This window comes from Barbus barbus, assembly GCF_936440315.1.
Source record: "Barbus barbus genome assembly, chromosome: 37".
Taxonomy (NCBI): domain Eukaryota; kingdom Metazoa; phylum Chordata; class Actinopteri; order Cypriniformes; family Cyprinidae; genus Barbus; species Barbus barbus.
This window is the reverse complement of record NC_136715.1, coordinates 15,339,919-15,357,747: the sequence shown is the minus strand read 5'-3', so window position 1 is coordinate 15,357,747 and position 17,829 is coordinate 15,339,919. Positions and strand designations below refer to the sequence as shown.

General features: G+C 35.1%; 2 protein-coding genes across 2 annotated transcripts; one reads left to right on the top strand and one right to left on the bottom strand.

Annotated features, from left to right (window-relative positions):
• Positions 1 to 3,899: 3,899 nt before the first annotated feature.
• On the top strand, positions 3,900 to 8,044 carry LOC306856592 (uncharacterized protein; the record flags this gene model as incomplete). The annotated part of the gene is made up of 6 exons (XM_079395954.1): positions 3,900 to 4,075; positions 4,291 to 4,559; positions 4,902 to 5,092; positions 5,916 to 6,009; positions 6,806 to 7,002; positions 7,851 to 8,044. Exons 1-6 carry the CDS (start codon positions 3,986 to 3,988, stop codon positions 8,042 to 8,044), a joined length of 1,035 nt encoding a protein of 344 aa, XP_079252080.1. The 5' UTR covers positions 3,900 to 3,985.
• LOC306856963 (uncharacterized protein) lies at positions 7,029 to 11,123 on the bottom strand. The gene is made up of 4 exons (XM_079396546.1): positions 10,849 to 11,123; positions 9,139 to 10,124; positions 8,489 to 8,693; positions 7,029 to 8,409 (listed from the first exon to the last, which is right to left on the bottom strand). The coding sequence occupies exons 2-4, from the start codon at positions 9,262 to 9,264 to the stop codon at positions 8,105 to 8,107; spliced, it is 636 nt and encodes a 211-aa protein (XP_079252672.1). The 5' UTR covers positions 9,265 to 10,124; positions 10,849 to 11,123; the 3' UTR covers positions 7,029 to 8,104.
• Between the last annotated feature and the right edge of the window lie 6,706 nt (positions 11,124 to 17,829).

Sequence of the window (17,829 nt, the reverse complement as noted above, 5' to 3'; positions counted from 1 at the left end):
TGCCAAACGTCAGCCTCGAAACCTTAATGACTGCAAAGAGGAGTGGGACAAAATTCCTCCTGAGATGTGTGCAAACCTGGTGGCCAACTACAAGAAAGCTCTGATCTCTGTGATTGCCAACAAACTTTTTTTTTTTTAAATGCGTTTTTCTGGATTTTTGTTGTTGTTATTCTCTCTCTCTCACTGTTCAACCTACCATTAAAATTATACACTGATCATTTCTTTGTCAGTGGACAAACGTACAAAATCAGCAGGGGATAAAAAAAAAATTCCCCCACTGTACAACATGCATAATTAAAATGGTGTTAACTAGAACTCATGGATGAAGTGGAACAGGATCTAACCATTGAATGTAGGAATGAACATCTTCCAGCAAGTCATATTCACCCCACCACATCTGGTGAAAATCGTTGATGTAAAGTTCTGCACAAACAAAGGTAATATGTTAAAGCACTTTCTTGAATAATACTTGTAACAGGTAAATGAAAACCATAAATGATGTAATTTTGCTATAGAATGAGTGCAATGCCATACCATCAGGTGAAGATTTTAATTTACCACGGTTAAATTCTAGGTCATAGAAGTGGCCCTTAAAAAAAAAACAAAAAAAAAACATTAATGACGCTACACAAACCCATTATCAAATATCTTCTCCAAATCAAGACTTGTGAGCTATCAAACAAGTTTTGTGTAAATAATACTCTAATACTGTACACTGGCATGCTTGAAGTGGCTAATTATGAGTGTATGGGCAGAAACTCATTTTATTATTAGATTACTTTATCTTGTTCACCATCATCATCATCATCATCATCATCATCACTACTAATATTATCCAAGCCCTTAAGTCAGAAACAAACACAATCCGTGAGATTTTAGCCTACAGTAGGCTCTGGCAACATTTAGGCATGTCCTGTAGTGTGATTTAGATACTCATCTATGTGTTTTTTACATTTGTTTCAATGGAGTAATGCGAGTTGGCATGTTAATTGGGTAAGACAATGGGTTGTGTTCACTGATCTATAATAGAAAACTGGATTGCTCATGACGTAATGAAAGTGAAGCCGCGCCGCCATGCTGGTATTCCCCACTGTTCCCATACATTCCATTTAACTAGTAGGAAATCGTACATATTTAATGAAAACATCGCCTAACAAGTCAGTGTTTTTAAATCTGAAGTGTCCCTGTACATTCTTACAGTGCAAACACCCTAGGCATATAAACGGTTATTTTTTTTAATGTTATTAAAAAGTTACGTTCATTACAGTAGCGAAGGACAGATGAACATGACACGGCCTCAACCTATTTGTTTCAATGGAGTATATACATACGCGTAATTTACGGGTGGGACATGTCCCCACCACTTTTTACCAGGCTCGATATTGTCCCCACCACTTTTAAAAAGTAACTGAAAAATAGATTGCGTAAGGTATATATTAAAGGAAAAGCACCATCTACAAATCGTCACTCTTCATAATCTAATTCATTCATTTAACACATTTTTCCGCCGGTCAGAAGCTTTTCAACGTCCTCAAAGATGAATATTAGCCTAAGTCTCGTTGTGAAACTATCGCGAGATACGCGATATGCGTCATGGGATATGTAGTTTCCTTTCCCTATAATTAGTCTACAGATCCTGTACCTTTCTTTTTACGATGCTCGTATTGTTTGGATACTGTTTCAAGGTTGAAATATTTTATTTGAGATTTTTGAGAAGATTAATTGGACAATATCTCTGGTCCACAAGTCAAATCATCACTCACTGTAGTCATCAAGTGATCAAGTGATGACTAGAAGGTGGACGAAGGTTCTTCTTCAACCACGCAGCGAGGTGAGTTCACTTGAGGCATTGTTAAAAAGTCACAAGTCACGGTTATTATTACAAGTCATGATTAAGTGTTATATGAAAAATTAAGTTATGTAAAAAGTAAATAATTCATTTTGGGATCTAAATGTTTACATTTGCAATCATAAGCAATATATTGGCATTTGTCCATCATTGAAGGCTGAATAATAGTTAAAGCACTTTTAGGCAACAGGACAATTCTGTTATGACTGGGATTTTCACAATTAAAACAAAAAGTATACAAGTCTTTAGTTCATAGTCCTTTAATTCAGTTTGGTATTAAATCACAGCGCGCTCCAGTGGCCGCCAGAAAACATGATTAGCGACAGTATGTCTATATTCACGTAAGTTAAATATAATATGTTTTCGTGTTAAGCAAAGTAACTTGCTGTGCGTGGCTGCTTCACTAAAAAGCTTCTTATATCACTTCCACACTTTCTTTTGGACATTTTGTTGATGTTTTAACATTTATGCTATAGGTAGCAACATTTACCGTTAACTAGCCTTTACATGTGATGTGGGGTGGGGGAGGAAAAAATAGAGCTTTTATAAAAACGTCATAAAAAAAAGATTCCTTAAAACAATTTCATTTATTTAATTATTTAATTAATAAAGGTAGTTTAACCATTTTCAACACAAATTAACTCTCACCCATGTTTTACACAAGGTTTTGCATAGTTTAGGATTGGTTAAATTATTTGATTGGATGAGGAAAATTTTGTGGGCTTGTCTTGACTCTTGACTTAATGTTGATTCTTCCATGTTGGTCAGCGCGTGCATCGATCACACCTGCTTTTAGCAAGTTGCCCGGCTGGTATTAAGAGAAAATATGCAAGTAATTCAAAGTAGAATGAATCGTAATACACACACACACACACACAATTGTGCAATTAATGAATACGCTGCAGCTGAGCTGACCATGAAATGGTAAGTTCACCATATTTATCTTGCGTATTTTGATTGATATTAGCTACCCTGGATGTGTTGTGATAAGCAAAACGTAACATTCACAATTCGGATGTTTATAGACATATTTGTGAATGTGATGCATGTGTACATCAAAGTGAAAATTAAGTGCATTTCCAACTGAACTCAGTCCCCAAGTAAATTCGGTTATTAAATAAACAAATAGCAAAACCAGTTGCGCGGTGTCCCCACCACTTTTCAAAGTAAAGTTACGCCGCTTTGAAAAGTGTGTGTATGTGTGTGTGTATGTATATATATATATATATATATATAATATAGCAAATTATTCGTACAGTAGGCTAGACTTAGGCTACTGCAAATGTTTCAATTTCCTTAACAGCATTTTTTTTAAGCTGGTAATGATTTAAACAATGGTTCAAATTAATTATTAATGTAGCATATTACTAACATTTTACATGAAAACAGTGGTAATGCTAGTAAACATTTATGCAGTGTTGGAGAGTTGAAATAGATGGTGCTTAATCAGGACATTAAAAATATACACATCATAATTTATTCAGAGAAATAACCGACTACATACAGTACGGATTTATAGCTTTATTTCAAAGTTAAGCTTTTCATTTCAGTACAATATAGAGAAATAAAGTAACAGGGCTATCGTATTGTATATTCAAATCAATTTCTGAATAAGTTCATGTTTAATAATTCCTGAATAATTACATAACGTTACATAAAGAAACAGGCTATATTTTGTGTTGGATCAGTTACCAGTGAGCAGCAGACACACCAAACTAAACGATTTAAATATATCGCGTATCCTTGAGCTAGAAATCCTTTCGGTTAAATTTGGGTCCGTGTATATTTTGGTCATTGGATTTTCCTTTCAGAAACGGATATTAAAAAACAAAAAACAAGTGGTTATTTGATTTTTGTTTTAAAATACAAAATATAAAATTAAAATACAAAGCGTTTCTCTTTTTCAGTGTCAAAAAGAGATGAGCGAAATTTTAAAAATGATTTGAATTTCACTTTCTATTTCGGATATCAAAAAATAAAATTACTTTAAAACAGAAACGAAAAAAAGGCCCGTTTGTTCATATTCCGAGACCGGATGTGACTAGCACTCACGTGAAAAGACCGCCACATTTGACAGTTGTGAAGAAATTAAGTTACGTGCTGTGACGACTAATTGAGCGTGAGAGCAGAGCAGACATGGAGCCATACGTTGTTTTTCGAAACAATAAAAGAGTCTCTCTCAGGGAAGAAGACATGACTGCAGAAAAAATAAGTCGCATTTTCCAGGTAAAAAATGTTATAAGCTAACGTACGATCTCTAACGATAGCTAACGTTAACGTTCGCTGGCGAAACCGTAAAACTTTTCTTTTAACGGAAACATTGTGGTGTCTGATTTTAAGAAGTTAATCTCTCAGTAGTCACTGGAAAATATTAGAACTAATTGAGAAAAATTTGGAAATAAACACTTGCGGTTATTTGATTTAAATGCATTTCTTGACAGGTCTCAGCACATAGTCTATATGTGACTGACGACGCAAATGTGGCCATTTTTCCTGGAGCTTCTGGTTTTTTTAGTACATTGGACCTTACACCAAGAGCTCACTATGAGGTTCATGGTGAGGAGGAGGACACCTCATCATCTTCAACTGCCACAGCTCGTTTTTCATTTATGCGATCACCTGCGACTGTTACTCCTAGTACATCATCATCATCTGCTCAGCGGGCTGCCTCAGCCCCCCCCAGGGCCACTGCCTCTAAAACATTTCAAAGGTAACGTTAACTTCTTAAATGACTGTGATACGATTTATAAATTTCAGGGATGCAAACGGTCATTGTGGAGAGCGCAGTGCATGTTTGCATAGCAACGACAGACGCCACGGGAAAGTCTAATATAATTAGATATAAAGGAAAAACACCTCATCACATTTGATAATATTATAATCTCCAGCTGCCTCCTTTTTAGTTGTAGTGTAATAGTTAATACTACTTGTACTTTTCATTTACATTTTAACATCCCCCCCCTGACTTTCATAACCTCTGCCAAGAAAGTGGTGAAGGTTATGTTTTTGCAGTGTCTGTCTGCATGATTATTTTAATATGATGTTCTTCCAGATCGGTTTTTCTTGCTGAGGTGGTTGGTGGGAGGTTGAGTCCCAGCAGAATGGTGGTGATCCGGTTTTTGGAAACTGAGGCTACCCTTCAGGGGATAATCGGTAAAGTTCAAGATGCCATTGGGTGTCATGACCCAATGGTATTGACTGATGTGCAGGGGAATGCCATTTTGGAGTCTGAAGGCACAACTGGTGAGAAACATTAAAGGGTTAGTTCACCCAAAAATGAAAATTATCTCAGTTTAGACTTCCTTCTTTGTCGCATCATAATTTAAGATTTTTATGATGACATCTGATAGCTAAATCACTCCTCAGAAGTGTTATAGGTGGCTGAAACTTGCTCGATCAGAAAACGTAATTAAGACATTGTTAAAATAGTCAAAGTGACTCCAGTGGCTCAACCATACGTTTATAAAGCGACAAGATTGCTTTTTGTGCGCTAAAATCAACAAAATAACGACTTTATTCCACTATTCATACGTCTTCACACAGGCTCACTGTTGGTCTACGCAGGTCATTTGAGTGGTGCGTGTGACGTTCAACCCAGAAGCTCTACGCACATAGACTAAGTAAAAACACCAAGGAAACACACAAGACCAATGCTGAAGAGAATAAATAGTGGGATAAAGTCGTTATTTTGTTGATTTTTGCACACAAAAAGTATTCTCGTCGCTTGATAAACGTATGGTTGTCTAGAGTCACTTTCACTATTTTAACAATGTCTTAATATTTTTTCTGATTGAGCAAGTTTCGGCCACCTATAACACTACTGAGGAGTGATTATCAGATGTCATCATAAAAATCTTAAATTATGATGCGACAAAGAAAGGAAGTCTTACAGGGTTAGAATAACATGTGGGTGAGTAATAACTGACATAATTTTTGTTTTTGGGTGAACTAAACTTTTAATTTTGTTTTATTTTTAAGTCTTTACTTTTGTGATTTAAAATTAGAGGGGATGAGATACACTCATGATGATTTAACCTTTTTTCTGGTTTTCACCCCTAATGTAAAGGGTCCCAGTACTGGAAACAAAATGCAAGAAAGATTCTTGCTATACAAGAACAGGCCTTCCAGGAGGTACAGGGCTCTAAAAGGAGGAGAATGAGGTCATATTAAGTATTCATATTTCTCTTATTTGTCCATATATTGAAAGGCATTGTTTATTTACTTTTATTACATGGCTTGGCTGAATTCCAATGTAGAATGCTGTCTGTTATTTCTTGATAACAGACCGTTGCCATGAAAAACAGCGCGTTGCTATGGACGCAGAACGGACTATTTTCTTTGGCGGAAGCAATACAATCGTTTTTAAATCAATAAACTCCTTTTAAAATCAATAATTCGTGGCAAATTATTTATTTATTATTTTGTAGGTAGCCATGTAATAAGCGGGATAATGTATAGTGAGCCGGTTGTTATAGTGAATAACAACTATAAGCGTCGGGATCCCGTTCAGCCTGCCGGGGTTGTTATTCACTATAACAACCGGCTCACTATACATTATCCCGCTTATTACATGGCTTGGTTTAATTCCAATGTAGAATGCGGTCTGTTATTTCTTGATAATGTATAGCGAGTCGGTAGTTATTGAGAATACAACCCCTTCAGGCTGCTCAAGATCCCTCCGCTTCGCGTCGGGCTCCCGATACAGCCTGTCGGGGTTGTATTCTTAATAACAACCTCCTCGCTATACATTATCCCTTACATATTTGTCCTTACCTTTGTTGTCCAGACTATTGAAACTTTATTTCAAATCAGCACCGGTTTGCCAACCCTTTGGCCATTAATGCTTCTGTATTTTAGTGGCTTCTATAATGTTTGGGCCAAAGATTTATTTGGCTACCACAAGCAAAACCGCTAAAACACAAACAGTATATCTATTATGTGTTTTCCTTGTAATAGCCGAAAAGATGAAGATGCTGCTGGAATTGGAGAGGTGACTGAGAAGATAGAAGAGCTTGTACTGGCATCACAGACCTTACCAGATATCACTGCAGCAATCAAAGAGCTCACCAATCTAGCTGCCACTCAAAGAGTGATCCTGACTCCTTCCCAGCTACAGACCATCAAGCAAGGATTCTGCTGTGTTATTTGTATGAGTGAGTAAACAATAGATAGTCATTGTCCCACATGTACATTTATTTTGAATCCAGTTTGATCAAGAATTGTAATTTTCCAAATATGCATTATTACATTTTTTAACCATGGTCACCTATGTCTCATCCACTACAATTAATTACATGTACAAATGCAAACCTTTGTGTTAAAACTTATGATGTAACGATACATTAACAAAAGCTGTGTCTGAAATGGCTCCCTATCCACTATATAGTGCACTATTTAGGGTGTCTGCCTATTTGTTTCGGTGTCCGAAATCTGAGTGAACGACATCATTCCCTACATTCGTTCACTACTTTTACCCACAATCCTCTCTGAATTAGAGTGTACATCCGATGTACCTATTAACCTATTATTTAGACAATATATGAAATATTAATGTTAACAACGTCACATATTATTACAATACCTGACTGTTAGTCAAACACATAAAATTGTGTTAATGCCTAAATAATATTTTAATAAAACAAAATTACCTTATTAATATTTTATTTAATTTTAACAAGTCATCTATATAAAATTGTCTAAAGCTCAGTCCTCTACACATTGAATTGTGGTAAATAGTGCTTCAGCAAGTGTACATCGGATGTACACTCTAAATCAGAGAGGATTGTGGGTAAAAGTAGTGAACAAATGTAGAGTATGATGTCGTTCAATCAGAAGTTTAAAAAAAGACCAGTTGTGGACTATAGGGTTTAAGAGCTACAGACATTTGTAGTTGGTTATATGTCATTTTCAGAAAATTCTCAAAAAAGAAGGGGTGCTGGTTAAGAGTTAAGGTCATATGGACACACTAAGAATGACTAGTTTTTCTCATTTTGTCTTTTAGAATTTATCGAGGAGCCAGTCTTCACAGAGTGTTGCCGGAGCATTATTGGCTGCAAAACATGTGTGGTACAGTGGCAGGAGACCTCTGTGCACTGTGCAAAATGTAGAGGGAACACTGCAAACAACACCATATTTGAAATTAATGGTCTGTCAGAGACATTTTCTGTTCTGAGATCCCTTTTTGAAGAGGAGTAACATGTTGAATTTTTACACAAACAAATTTACAGTTAACAGTTAAATAGAGCTAATGGCTTTTCACACATTGCGCTGAGTTGTGGTTATAAGACAGAGCAATGCCTGTTTGTATGGGGCAAAGTCATTGTTCACTGCTCTAGAGTACAGTTCTGAAATGTCTGAATAATGCTCAGCAAACTGGTTCTCAACTGTAATCTTGTCCTGTTCAGTTGAAAATGGATCAACTCCAAAAGTTGAATGCCTGGTCAGTGATGATCCCAGCTGTTGGCTGTAAAGGTCTGCTGCTTCAGCTGAATGAGGCAACAGCTCCTGTTGGATTTTTTTGGGACACCCACGGCCAGCCAAGTCATTTGGTGTTCCTTTACCTGTAAAATAAAGAACATACTGATGGTATTGAAAATTATGAATGCCTCTTGTAATCTTTGAAACACGGTTTTATTTCACCTGGAATTCTATGAGCATTCCATGACTCCACCAGCCTTGTAAGACCAATCTCACACAAGCGGCCAGTAAGGTTGGACACACAATATCTCACAAGGCTGTCATCCATGTCTATTTCCTCTTGATCCACCAACCCCATAAGTGCTGTCTTCAGTGGATAGTTGACACGATTGTTGACTTCAGGCCAGATTCGTTCAACTATATGATTCTGAATTTGCAACAAAGATGTGTAATCAGTCAATTTGTTCTGGTGGGTAAATAAATCTTAGTCTATTAAGGAAAAATGGTCATGCAGGATTCCCAGTAAATCTGTAAATGTATTAACTCAGCAGTCATTATGCACATCGACCGCCGAACAAGTAAATTTATAGTTTTACCAGGAATTCTGCTTGAAGACAAATAGGATGTAATTGCTTCTGCAGCAGTTTTTTATTAAGCTGTAACCAGATTTAAAAAAGAAACATGTTCTCAGCCAGTTAATTTTGTTTAATTAACTATAAAATTTGGAAAGCATAGTAATACCAATGACAATTTGTCTCATACATGCAAAACAACATTATACTGCTAAAGCAAAACTAATAATAGTAATAATAATAAAAAAGCAGGGATACAAGTGAATTGCTGAAGCAACCAAACAAACTGTTGAGCTGTACCTTTGTGGATGAAGTCTGTATATATGGCCTTCGCTCCTGATTATGGCGGTGAGATGACAGCAGCTCCTGCATGAAAAGCGTCAAATAAAACTCCTTGCCATGATCTACTCGTACCTGGTCCCACATACCATAGGCAAGTACTGCAGGCCTATTGGATAAAAAAGTGTTTTATTTTGTGCAAAACTTTTCAAACTTAACTGTTATTAGTTATTCTCAGTATAATAGGCTTCATAACAATATACTGTAGATGTTCAACAGTTATTATATGTTTTATATTCTATCATGAATGTTAGCCATGTGTATGCACTTTCTTTATTGTCCACAATAATAATAATTGCCATTACCTGAAAACATCTTCATAGATGGCAAGGTTGTTTTTTATAGGCATTGTAGAATGACCAACAATCTTTTTGCTAAAGCCATCAATGGCTAAAACATGGGTGACCCCAAACATAGACAGTTTTTCGTTTTGGTCCATATGAACCTTTTGACCCATGTAATCAGCTTGATATGGTATGGGGTTGAGATTGCGGGCACCCTAAGAGAGATAGGAAAACGATGTAACTATTTCACACAAAAATAAATCTCATTAGTCCTATATGGCTGCATATTTTACAAATATAACCTATTGTCTATTTGTGTCTCTATCAAAAAAGTAAAATGAAAATTAGGGGTTTGTTCTGATTATAGGCTTAATATAAATATCTGCAAGTTTTTAATCTTAATCTAAGTAACTGCAGCTAAACAGCAAAAAAATAAAACACAGACAAAAAAAAAAAAAAACATTATCTCATATTTACACATAAATTCCATCCACATATTTGATTATGTATTAGAGAGAGGAGACAGTAACAGACCTGACGTCTTGCTTCATGGTATGGCTGATGAATAGTTCTGAGCGCTGATCCAATTCGTATCTCTGCAGCATGCACTCCTTTCGTGGCGAGATACCCCTTCATCATCTTTCTTCCATATGTAGGTCCAGTCTAGAAAATAAAAAATATACAGCCTGTCTTTTTCTACGTTCCAAATATTTACCAACTGATGTCTGTTTAATGAAATAAAACGTTTTTGTGTTATGGAATGTATCAGTGTTGTGAGGATTATGTTAACTGTGACTTAGAAACTATTTATAAACAATGGAAGGCTGAGGCTATTTATTGGGATTTATGTACCATTCGTAATAAACGGGCATAAAAGATGCCAGCCAAATAAATTTGATAAGACATATAAATGCGGGACATACTGTGCATATCACATGTTCTCTCTCTCTCTCTCTCTCTCTTAACTTCAATTCTTAAATCTATAAAATTTACTGTAGGCTATAGTACATTTTTTGAGAGGTATATATTTTGGGACAGTTTACAGCCATTTATTTATTTTTTAATCTCAATAACAATAATTCTCATATTGCAGACCAGTCAATTGTAAATTGGTTTACAGACCCATGTTCAGTGCTGACTTGACTGTTTTTATTTCAACCATCTCTCTCTCTCTCTCTCTCTCTGTCTCTCTCTCTCTCTAATTCAATAGGGCTTTATTGGCATGAAAGTTTTTTGAAACAATGTTGCCAAAGCATATACAAATAAAATATATACATAATATATACAAACACAATAAAACAGTTATATGAACAATAATAAAATAATAATAATAAATTTAATACTCTCTCTCTCTCTGTAGTAAAAAAAAAAAAAAGCAGGATCATACCTCGGTTATAGCTTTTGCCACCTCCAACTCCAAATGTGCGTCAGGGAGTCCCATCAAACTTAATCCATTTTCACTGCAAAATCTCCTCACGTTTCTTGCGGAACATCCTCTTGCTCCCCCATTTACTTGTGATATCTGCGCTGAGATTTCTGTGGATGACAGGCCTTGTTTTGCCATGTCTAAAATCATAACTGAGTAAGGTTCTAAAGACATTTTATTCTGGGCTAAGCACGGCTAAGCACTGTCAAATGTGGCGGTCTTGTCACGTGAGTGCTAGTCACATCCGGTCTCGGAATATGAACAAAAGGGCCTTTTTTTCGTTTCTGTTTTAAAGTAATTTTATTTTTTGATATCCGAAATAGAAAGTGAAATTCAAATCATTTTTAAAATTTCGCTCATCTCTTTTTGACACTGAAAAAGAGAAACGCTTTGTATTTTAATTTTATATTTTGTATTTTAAAACAAAAATCAAATAACCACTTGTTTTTTGTTTTTTAATATCCGTTTCTGAAAGGAAAATCCAATGACCAAAATATACACGGACCAATTTGCCTACAGCTCAGTTTTATGAGCGCCGGTCAATATCATGTTTATAGTGACCTCTAGTGGATTTAGTTTTGTACTGACATGCGTACAAGAGGTTCAGATAATAAGTCAAACATACAATCAGGACAATATGTCTATTTACTATGTAAAATGTATTTTAACGATTGTTTACAGAAAAACATAATCCATCCAGAAAACCTGCAGTACCTCTGTAACCCACGGGGGGCCTCAGTCTACATGCTGGAATAGAAGCATTGCAGGTGAGAGCCTTTGCTCAAAATATATGAAATGGAAGTAAATATCGTAATCATTAAATGAATAATCTAAAGTGGTAGTAAATCAGTCCAGTAATAACTACAGCTGAGTAAAACTTCCAGAATTAAATTGAGAATGCTTATTAAATTCCAATCCATGCAGGGTTGTAATGCCAAAAACTACCAGAAAAAAAACAACAACATATTCTTAACTGCTGTTATTGTAGTTTTTAATGTTATTAAAGGTAATATAATTTTTCAGTACCAGTTAGACCTACCTATTATTATATACACAGCATTTCAGATGACACCAGTGACGTAGACCGATATTAGGGAGACAGAAAAAAAAATAGTTTTGGAGCAAATGTTTTCTACTACTACTACTGACCAAAATAGGCATGATTAGTCATAATTATTATGGTTTTGTCACAAAACTTGTGTTTGACTGTGTTGATTTATTTTTATTTATTTTGAATTTTGAATTTTTTCACATTTCTCACATTCCATGATAGGGAATCAGTTTGTCCAACCCTGACACAATCAATTTCAAATTGATCATCAATTATCAATCAATTATTGATGTTTCAGGCGATCGGACATGCTGCAGACTTTCCTCTAACCTAGAACATCAGAACATGAACCACTGCCATCATATAAAGGTTAGTAAAATCACTTAATGTAATTACTGTACACATAGTCATTTAAGATAACCTGGTTCCACAGGGAAAGTAAATTATGTTGTGTTAGTACGTGACTCCCTGCTGTATGTTTTTAATTATGATAGGATGGCTAATATATCCATAAAATTAAGCCATTTGTCTTGCATTTTTCTGTTCTCAAAACATTCCAATTTCTCAATACGTCATAGACTCACGTGTTCAGGAGGATGATTTTTTTATTTTTTTATTTTTTTGTGGACGTCATGATTGGGAATCATACATTTTGTTGCAATAGCGTGGTATGAGCAGCAGATGGCTCTGTATCATAAAGCTTTGATCAAAGCAGTCTCTGCCTAAGAGCTAATATCCCTATGGTTCATCATTCTCTATGCTATTCAAATACCTGCTGCTGATACACTTGTCAAGTGTCACATTTGGAATCAGATAAAACGTCATTTATATAAAACCATTTCACACCAGGATAAAACCTGAATGAAATATTAGCTTAGCTTACGAATGCTAGTTAGCTAATCAAGTCTATCACATAAAAAGAGGCTGTGTGAATATTTTAAAAAGCTGTTTTCAGTATCATTTGAAGTAAATATGCTTACTACAAAAAGTGCTAGACCGAAATATGCCACATGTTGCACTAAGGTATGCAGCATTTCATAACAAGTCACATTTCCTGCAGGCAAAAGCCATCTTTTATATATCAGGCATACACTGAACACAGTATGCGTACTAGCTGCCATACTTCATTTCAGTAGTCATGTCCACATATGCAGAAGCATTTTCCCTTTGAGTTTATAATGTGTAGTAGTGGATTATTCTTGACAGCTTTATGTAACAGCATGTCCTTTGTGGGTGTGTTAATAATTAATTTGCTTGATTTTCTTTGTTCAGGTTCTTTTGAACAGTCATATCTTCAGAGATGTCCATACAGCTGAAAATTTTCAATGTTTTTTTTTTTTCTCTGTATAAGACCGGAAAAACATGAATGCAGGTTCGACCTTAGTGCAGTGTTATTGTTTTCAGCTCCAAAAAAATCTTTAGCTCTTTAATTTTATATGAGGTAGTATGTTACACTCCTGGACAATGAGATTCCGGAACGCTATAAGTAAATAAATGTGCACTAATACAATTTCTAACACCGTGTTTTCCACTTATATTAGCACATTAATCAAAATGAATGTGTAATAAAATATTCAATTAGACATCAAAACAACATTACCATTTTTCTAAACCTTTTCCAAGCTGTTTTGCTGGCTTAATCACACATGCTGAATTGGAAATAATTAATACAGCACAGGAGTGGTGTATTGCAAGTTTTGTTATTTAAAAGCTAAACACCAAGTACCAGGGCCAACGACATCCGTGCTAAAAGAAGTTTAACTGCATTAAATTGATCAGTAATGTGAGATACAGTTTAAAATTTTGAAACGTTCAGCTGGACTCGTTTAACAGCAATATTGTGTTCACTAAAGGAAACCGTCAGACCTCTCCTAACCTAACCATGTACTGTATTGCTTTCATCTCTTATCTCATGGTGCATTTGATTCTATGCAAAGCCTGAGCAATAAAAGCAATAAAATCACAACACAGGGCTTTGCAGCTATTCAGCTATACAGCTATACATATATTCATAAAATATGATGGAGTGACCATTTTTTTTCTCTTGCTTTTGTCCAGTAAAAATGCATAGATTTGTACTTGTGTTTTTACTTTTAAAGGCAAATGAGGGAACTAAATAATTATTTCTGATAGTCTTCCATGTACCTCTAGTGGTTCTAAATCAGGGGGCCGGGTCGCAATAGGTGGCCTCAGTAAACTTCCAAGGGGGGCCTCATGATTACTTAAATTATATTATTAAAAAAAACTTTTGGAATCACAAAATGAATCGTGATACATTTTCAAAAGTATTTTTTCCCCTCAAGTTTGAAAACAAGCAGCTTTGTGAAATATGAAAATGGTCCATAATAGCACAAAGTAAAACAGGGGAGCTTAACAAACCATGACCTTTCTGGATGTTATTTTACTGTAAAAGAATCTTCTCACAAAGCTAATAGTCACTCCTTGGCTCTTAAATGACCATTTATGAGTTTTTTTTTTTTAAATACCAGTGGTTCTGCCTTCTACTTTTTGTAGTATCTGGTCTATCTACACCTAATTACACACCCTGACATAGACAGAAATTACGTTTCCTTCCGATATGAGACATTTAGAGGTGACTGGAAAGTTTAGTCATCATTTGTTACAATATGACCTTCAGAAGACCTCTAAAGCTTTATCATTTCATAGACCACTTAATACTGTAATTGCACATCACATTTTCCTCTTTTTTTGAAAGTCTATTTCAAAACTTGCCCATCTGGCAGAATTTGAATGGGAACAGATAAAGACAGCCTACCGAGATAAAATTTGTTAAAACCCTAGGCATTTGGTCCAAAAGATAACAAGCGCATCTTGATGGATTTATTTTTTGTCTTAGCAAAATAAACTAAAAGGACAGAATAGAGGAGAATCACTACAAAAGTTGTTTCAGGGTAGAAATATGAACAGAGAATTATTCATGACATGGGTCCATAGAAACTTGTAAAAGAGTGACGCTACAATTTGTCAGCACGCTTGATCTTCAGGCGGGGCGAGTCAGATCCTTTGCAGCGAATCATCTCTAAATAATTCAACATGCCGTGGCTAAGCTTCACGCCATTTATCTCTGCTCGACTGACAACCATCAAACTTGTCACTCTCTTATGTTTCATTGCATTGAAGGGCTCTATTGATTATGCCTGCTGAGATTCATTCTCTGAATTACTTCATAACAAAACTAAGTGGCCTTTATCAGCTTACTGTTTACTTCATTCCTCAAGTTTTTTTTTTTTTTTTTTTTTTTGGTTGGCAATTTAGTATAGAAGTAAACAAAGTGTCTCCGCAGTGTTAGACAACACATTATTATCATCCTTCTATTGTCTCATTAAAAACTCAATAGAGAACAGTTAGGTGCTTTTATAGGTTGTAGTTTTTAAGGTTTGGCGAATTAGCATAGATTTTTCATGCCATTTACATGCTCTCATATCTAAGAAAGCTGGTTCAAATTAGCATAAAATGCATCAGTTCTGCTCAAAGGGGTAAAAAATTGTGCACTGAGTTGCCAGGGAAACCAGTAAATGTTTGCAAATGAAGAGGAAAATCACTGTGCAGAATGAAGTGTATTAGAAACTGGAATATAAGCAAAGTGAGTTAAGTCTACAATGTCATACCTCCTTTTCGTTCTCATTTAATCCGAATTATTTCATGCTGCACATCTTGAATATCTGCTGAACATATGCATTATCTATGGTTCCCACGGTCATGGAAAAATGGAAACAAATGGGGGAGGGGGGGATTTGCATCTTTTCAATTTTGTATGTGTGTTTATTTGGATTCATTTGATTCAAAAGTGTTACTGTTCATAACTATTAATTCCAAAGATTCACACCTGACATACATATGGAAATCTATTATCTCTATGAAATCATTTATTTGAAAATACTAATCCATTCACCATGACTGAAGAGGTTGTGGAAAAGTAATGGAAATATTATAGAAATATTTAATTTGCAATATTATAATATCCTTTCCTCTTATTCAGATGACATTCCTGGGTATTTCTGTAAGCCTTCATTGATGATCTGACTATTATAGTTTGTCAGTTCCTGTCAGGCAGGCATGCTACAGGAGTTATGGGTACCCCGATGAAATGATGGGAAATGATAAATAGTACTGTGTTGAACTAGTTTAAGGGGTACAGCTAACTATTGTTCATCCGTTAGAGATGAACTTCACAAAGAGAGTCAGGGGAACCGCACGAACAGCAATATCCATCAGCAGCTAGTGACAAACTACCTCTATATACCAGCTCAAAGACCTCCAGAGTAGTTATTATTTCACTTGGCAATCATTTGCATATTTGTTTTGCTTTACCATTTATTTTTCAATGTTTTTGTTCTGTTTTTAAGGAAAAACTTGAAACATATAGACCATTTCAATGGATATTCGGCGGTATAAGGAAGTGACATCTTTGTTCCTCGGACGTTTCTGGTTAGTGTTTGAACGCATTCAAAACAATGATGCACCGTGGGATTGCGATTAATTCATTTAATCCTGTTGGTTAAAATGTTGAAATTAAAATTAGAATCGGTGGTTGGGTGGTTGGGTGGTCCCTCTGGGCTGGAACTAACATTCATTTATAAATAATCAGATATTAAAGGGTTTGATGTCCGAGAAACGCGCCTGGATTGCAGCAGTGAAGCGAGAAGCAGAATAGACACTAGCAACTCCAGGATATACAGCACAAGGAAAAGTTCTTGTTTTTTCCATTTGATTCTTTGTATTTATTTCCGTTAACTCTTCTTCAAGTATGATGCAGCATTGTGTTTTCGTCATTGTTTACATATGCGCCTAGCGTTTTGATTCTTTTTTTTTAGTCAAAAAGGCCAAGCTTTTATTTCTGTTTCATTGCAAGCATGTATGTGGGCTATAATTAAACATGAGTTCTCATTAGTTGTCTAACTATCTTGTCAGCAGATACATTCAGTGAGTAACACGTTATAGAAATGTATTCTCTAAACTTGAATGTTGAATAGTGAAACGGTTAACTGCAGTTGTTTACAAAAGCTTACGGAAAACATTTTTCATCACTTATGCTTGTCTAATGTTAATTCCAATATGTACTGATGTATTAAACAATAATAGTATTATTTGTAAATATTGTGCATTAAATAAAATAATAGTTTTTCTACTTTTGTCTTTAGGAAAGCCGTCATCTGTAATGTAAGACAGTGAGGGAGACAGGACAGTGCTAAACCACATGTGTTCATATGAACACCCAGATGTGTTTGAGAACTTGAGGATGAAATGCAATGTAGTACTCAAAGCTGCTCATGGTCAGCTTGCTGCTTTTGATATTGATCACGTTAATAAATGTGCTGGAAACTGTCTTTTGTTTATATGCAGTACTGGTCAAATGTCTGGATGCATTACTATTTTTTGTTTTTGAATGAAGTCTCTTATGCTCATCAAGCCTCCATTTATTTGATCAAAAATTTAAAGTTTTTTTTTTTTTTTTTTTTTTTTTTTTTTTTTTTATTCTTTATATTTATTTCTGTGATGCAAAGCTGGATTTTGATCAGCCATTACAGTCTCAAGTGTCACATGATCCTTCAGAGATCATTCTAATGTGCTGATTTGATATTTGGTTATTGTCAGTGTTGGAAATAATTGTGCTGCTTAATATTTTTTCTGAAACCTGTGATACTTTATACAGGATTGATTAATTGAATTGATTGAAAATTATAGAAATCTTTCCTAGCAGTATGTCTTTACTATCACTTTTTAAAATCAATTTAAAAAATTGCTGAATAAATGTATTCATATTCTTTAAAAAAATAAATAAAAATACTGACCCCAAACTTTTGAACAGTAGTGCATGTTGTTACAAAACATTTCTATTATAAATAAATGCTGTTCTTTAATTCAAAGAA

Bases quoted from the DNA above. Each gene is read 5' to 3' on its own strand.
- LOC306856963 (XM_079396546.1), bottom strand. From the start codon at position 9,264: ATGTGGGACCAGGTACGAGTAGATCATGGCAAGGAGTTTTATTTGACG. The intron at 8,694-9,138 runs GTACAGCTCAAC...TTGCAAATTCAG, and splicing joins TACAGACTTCATCCACAAAG to AATCATATAGTTGAACGAAT. The intron at 8,410-8,488 runs GTGAAATAAAAC...TTTATTTTACAG, and splicing joins GAATGCTCATAGAATTCCAG to GTAAAGGAACACCAAATGAC.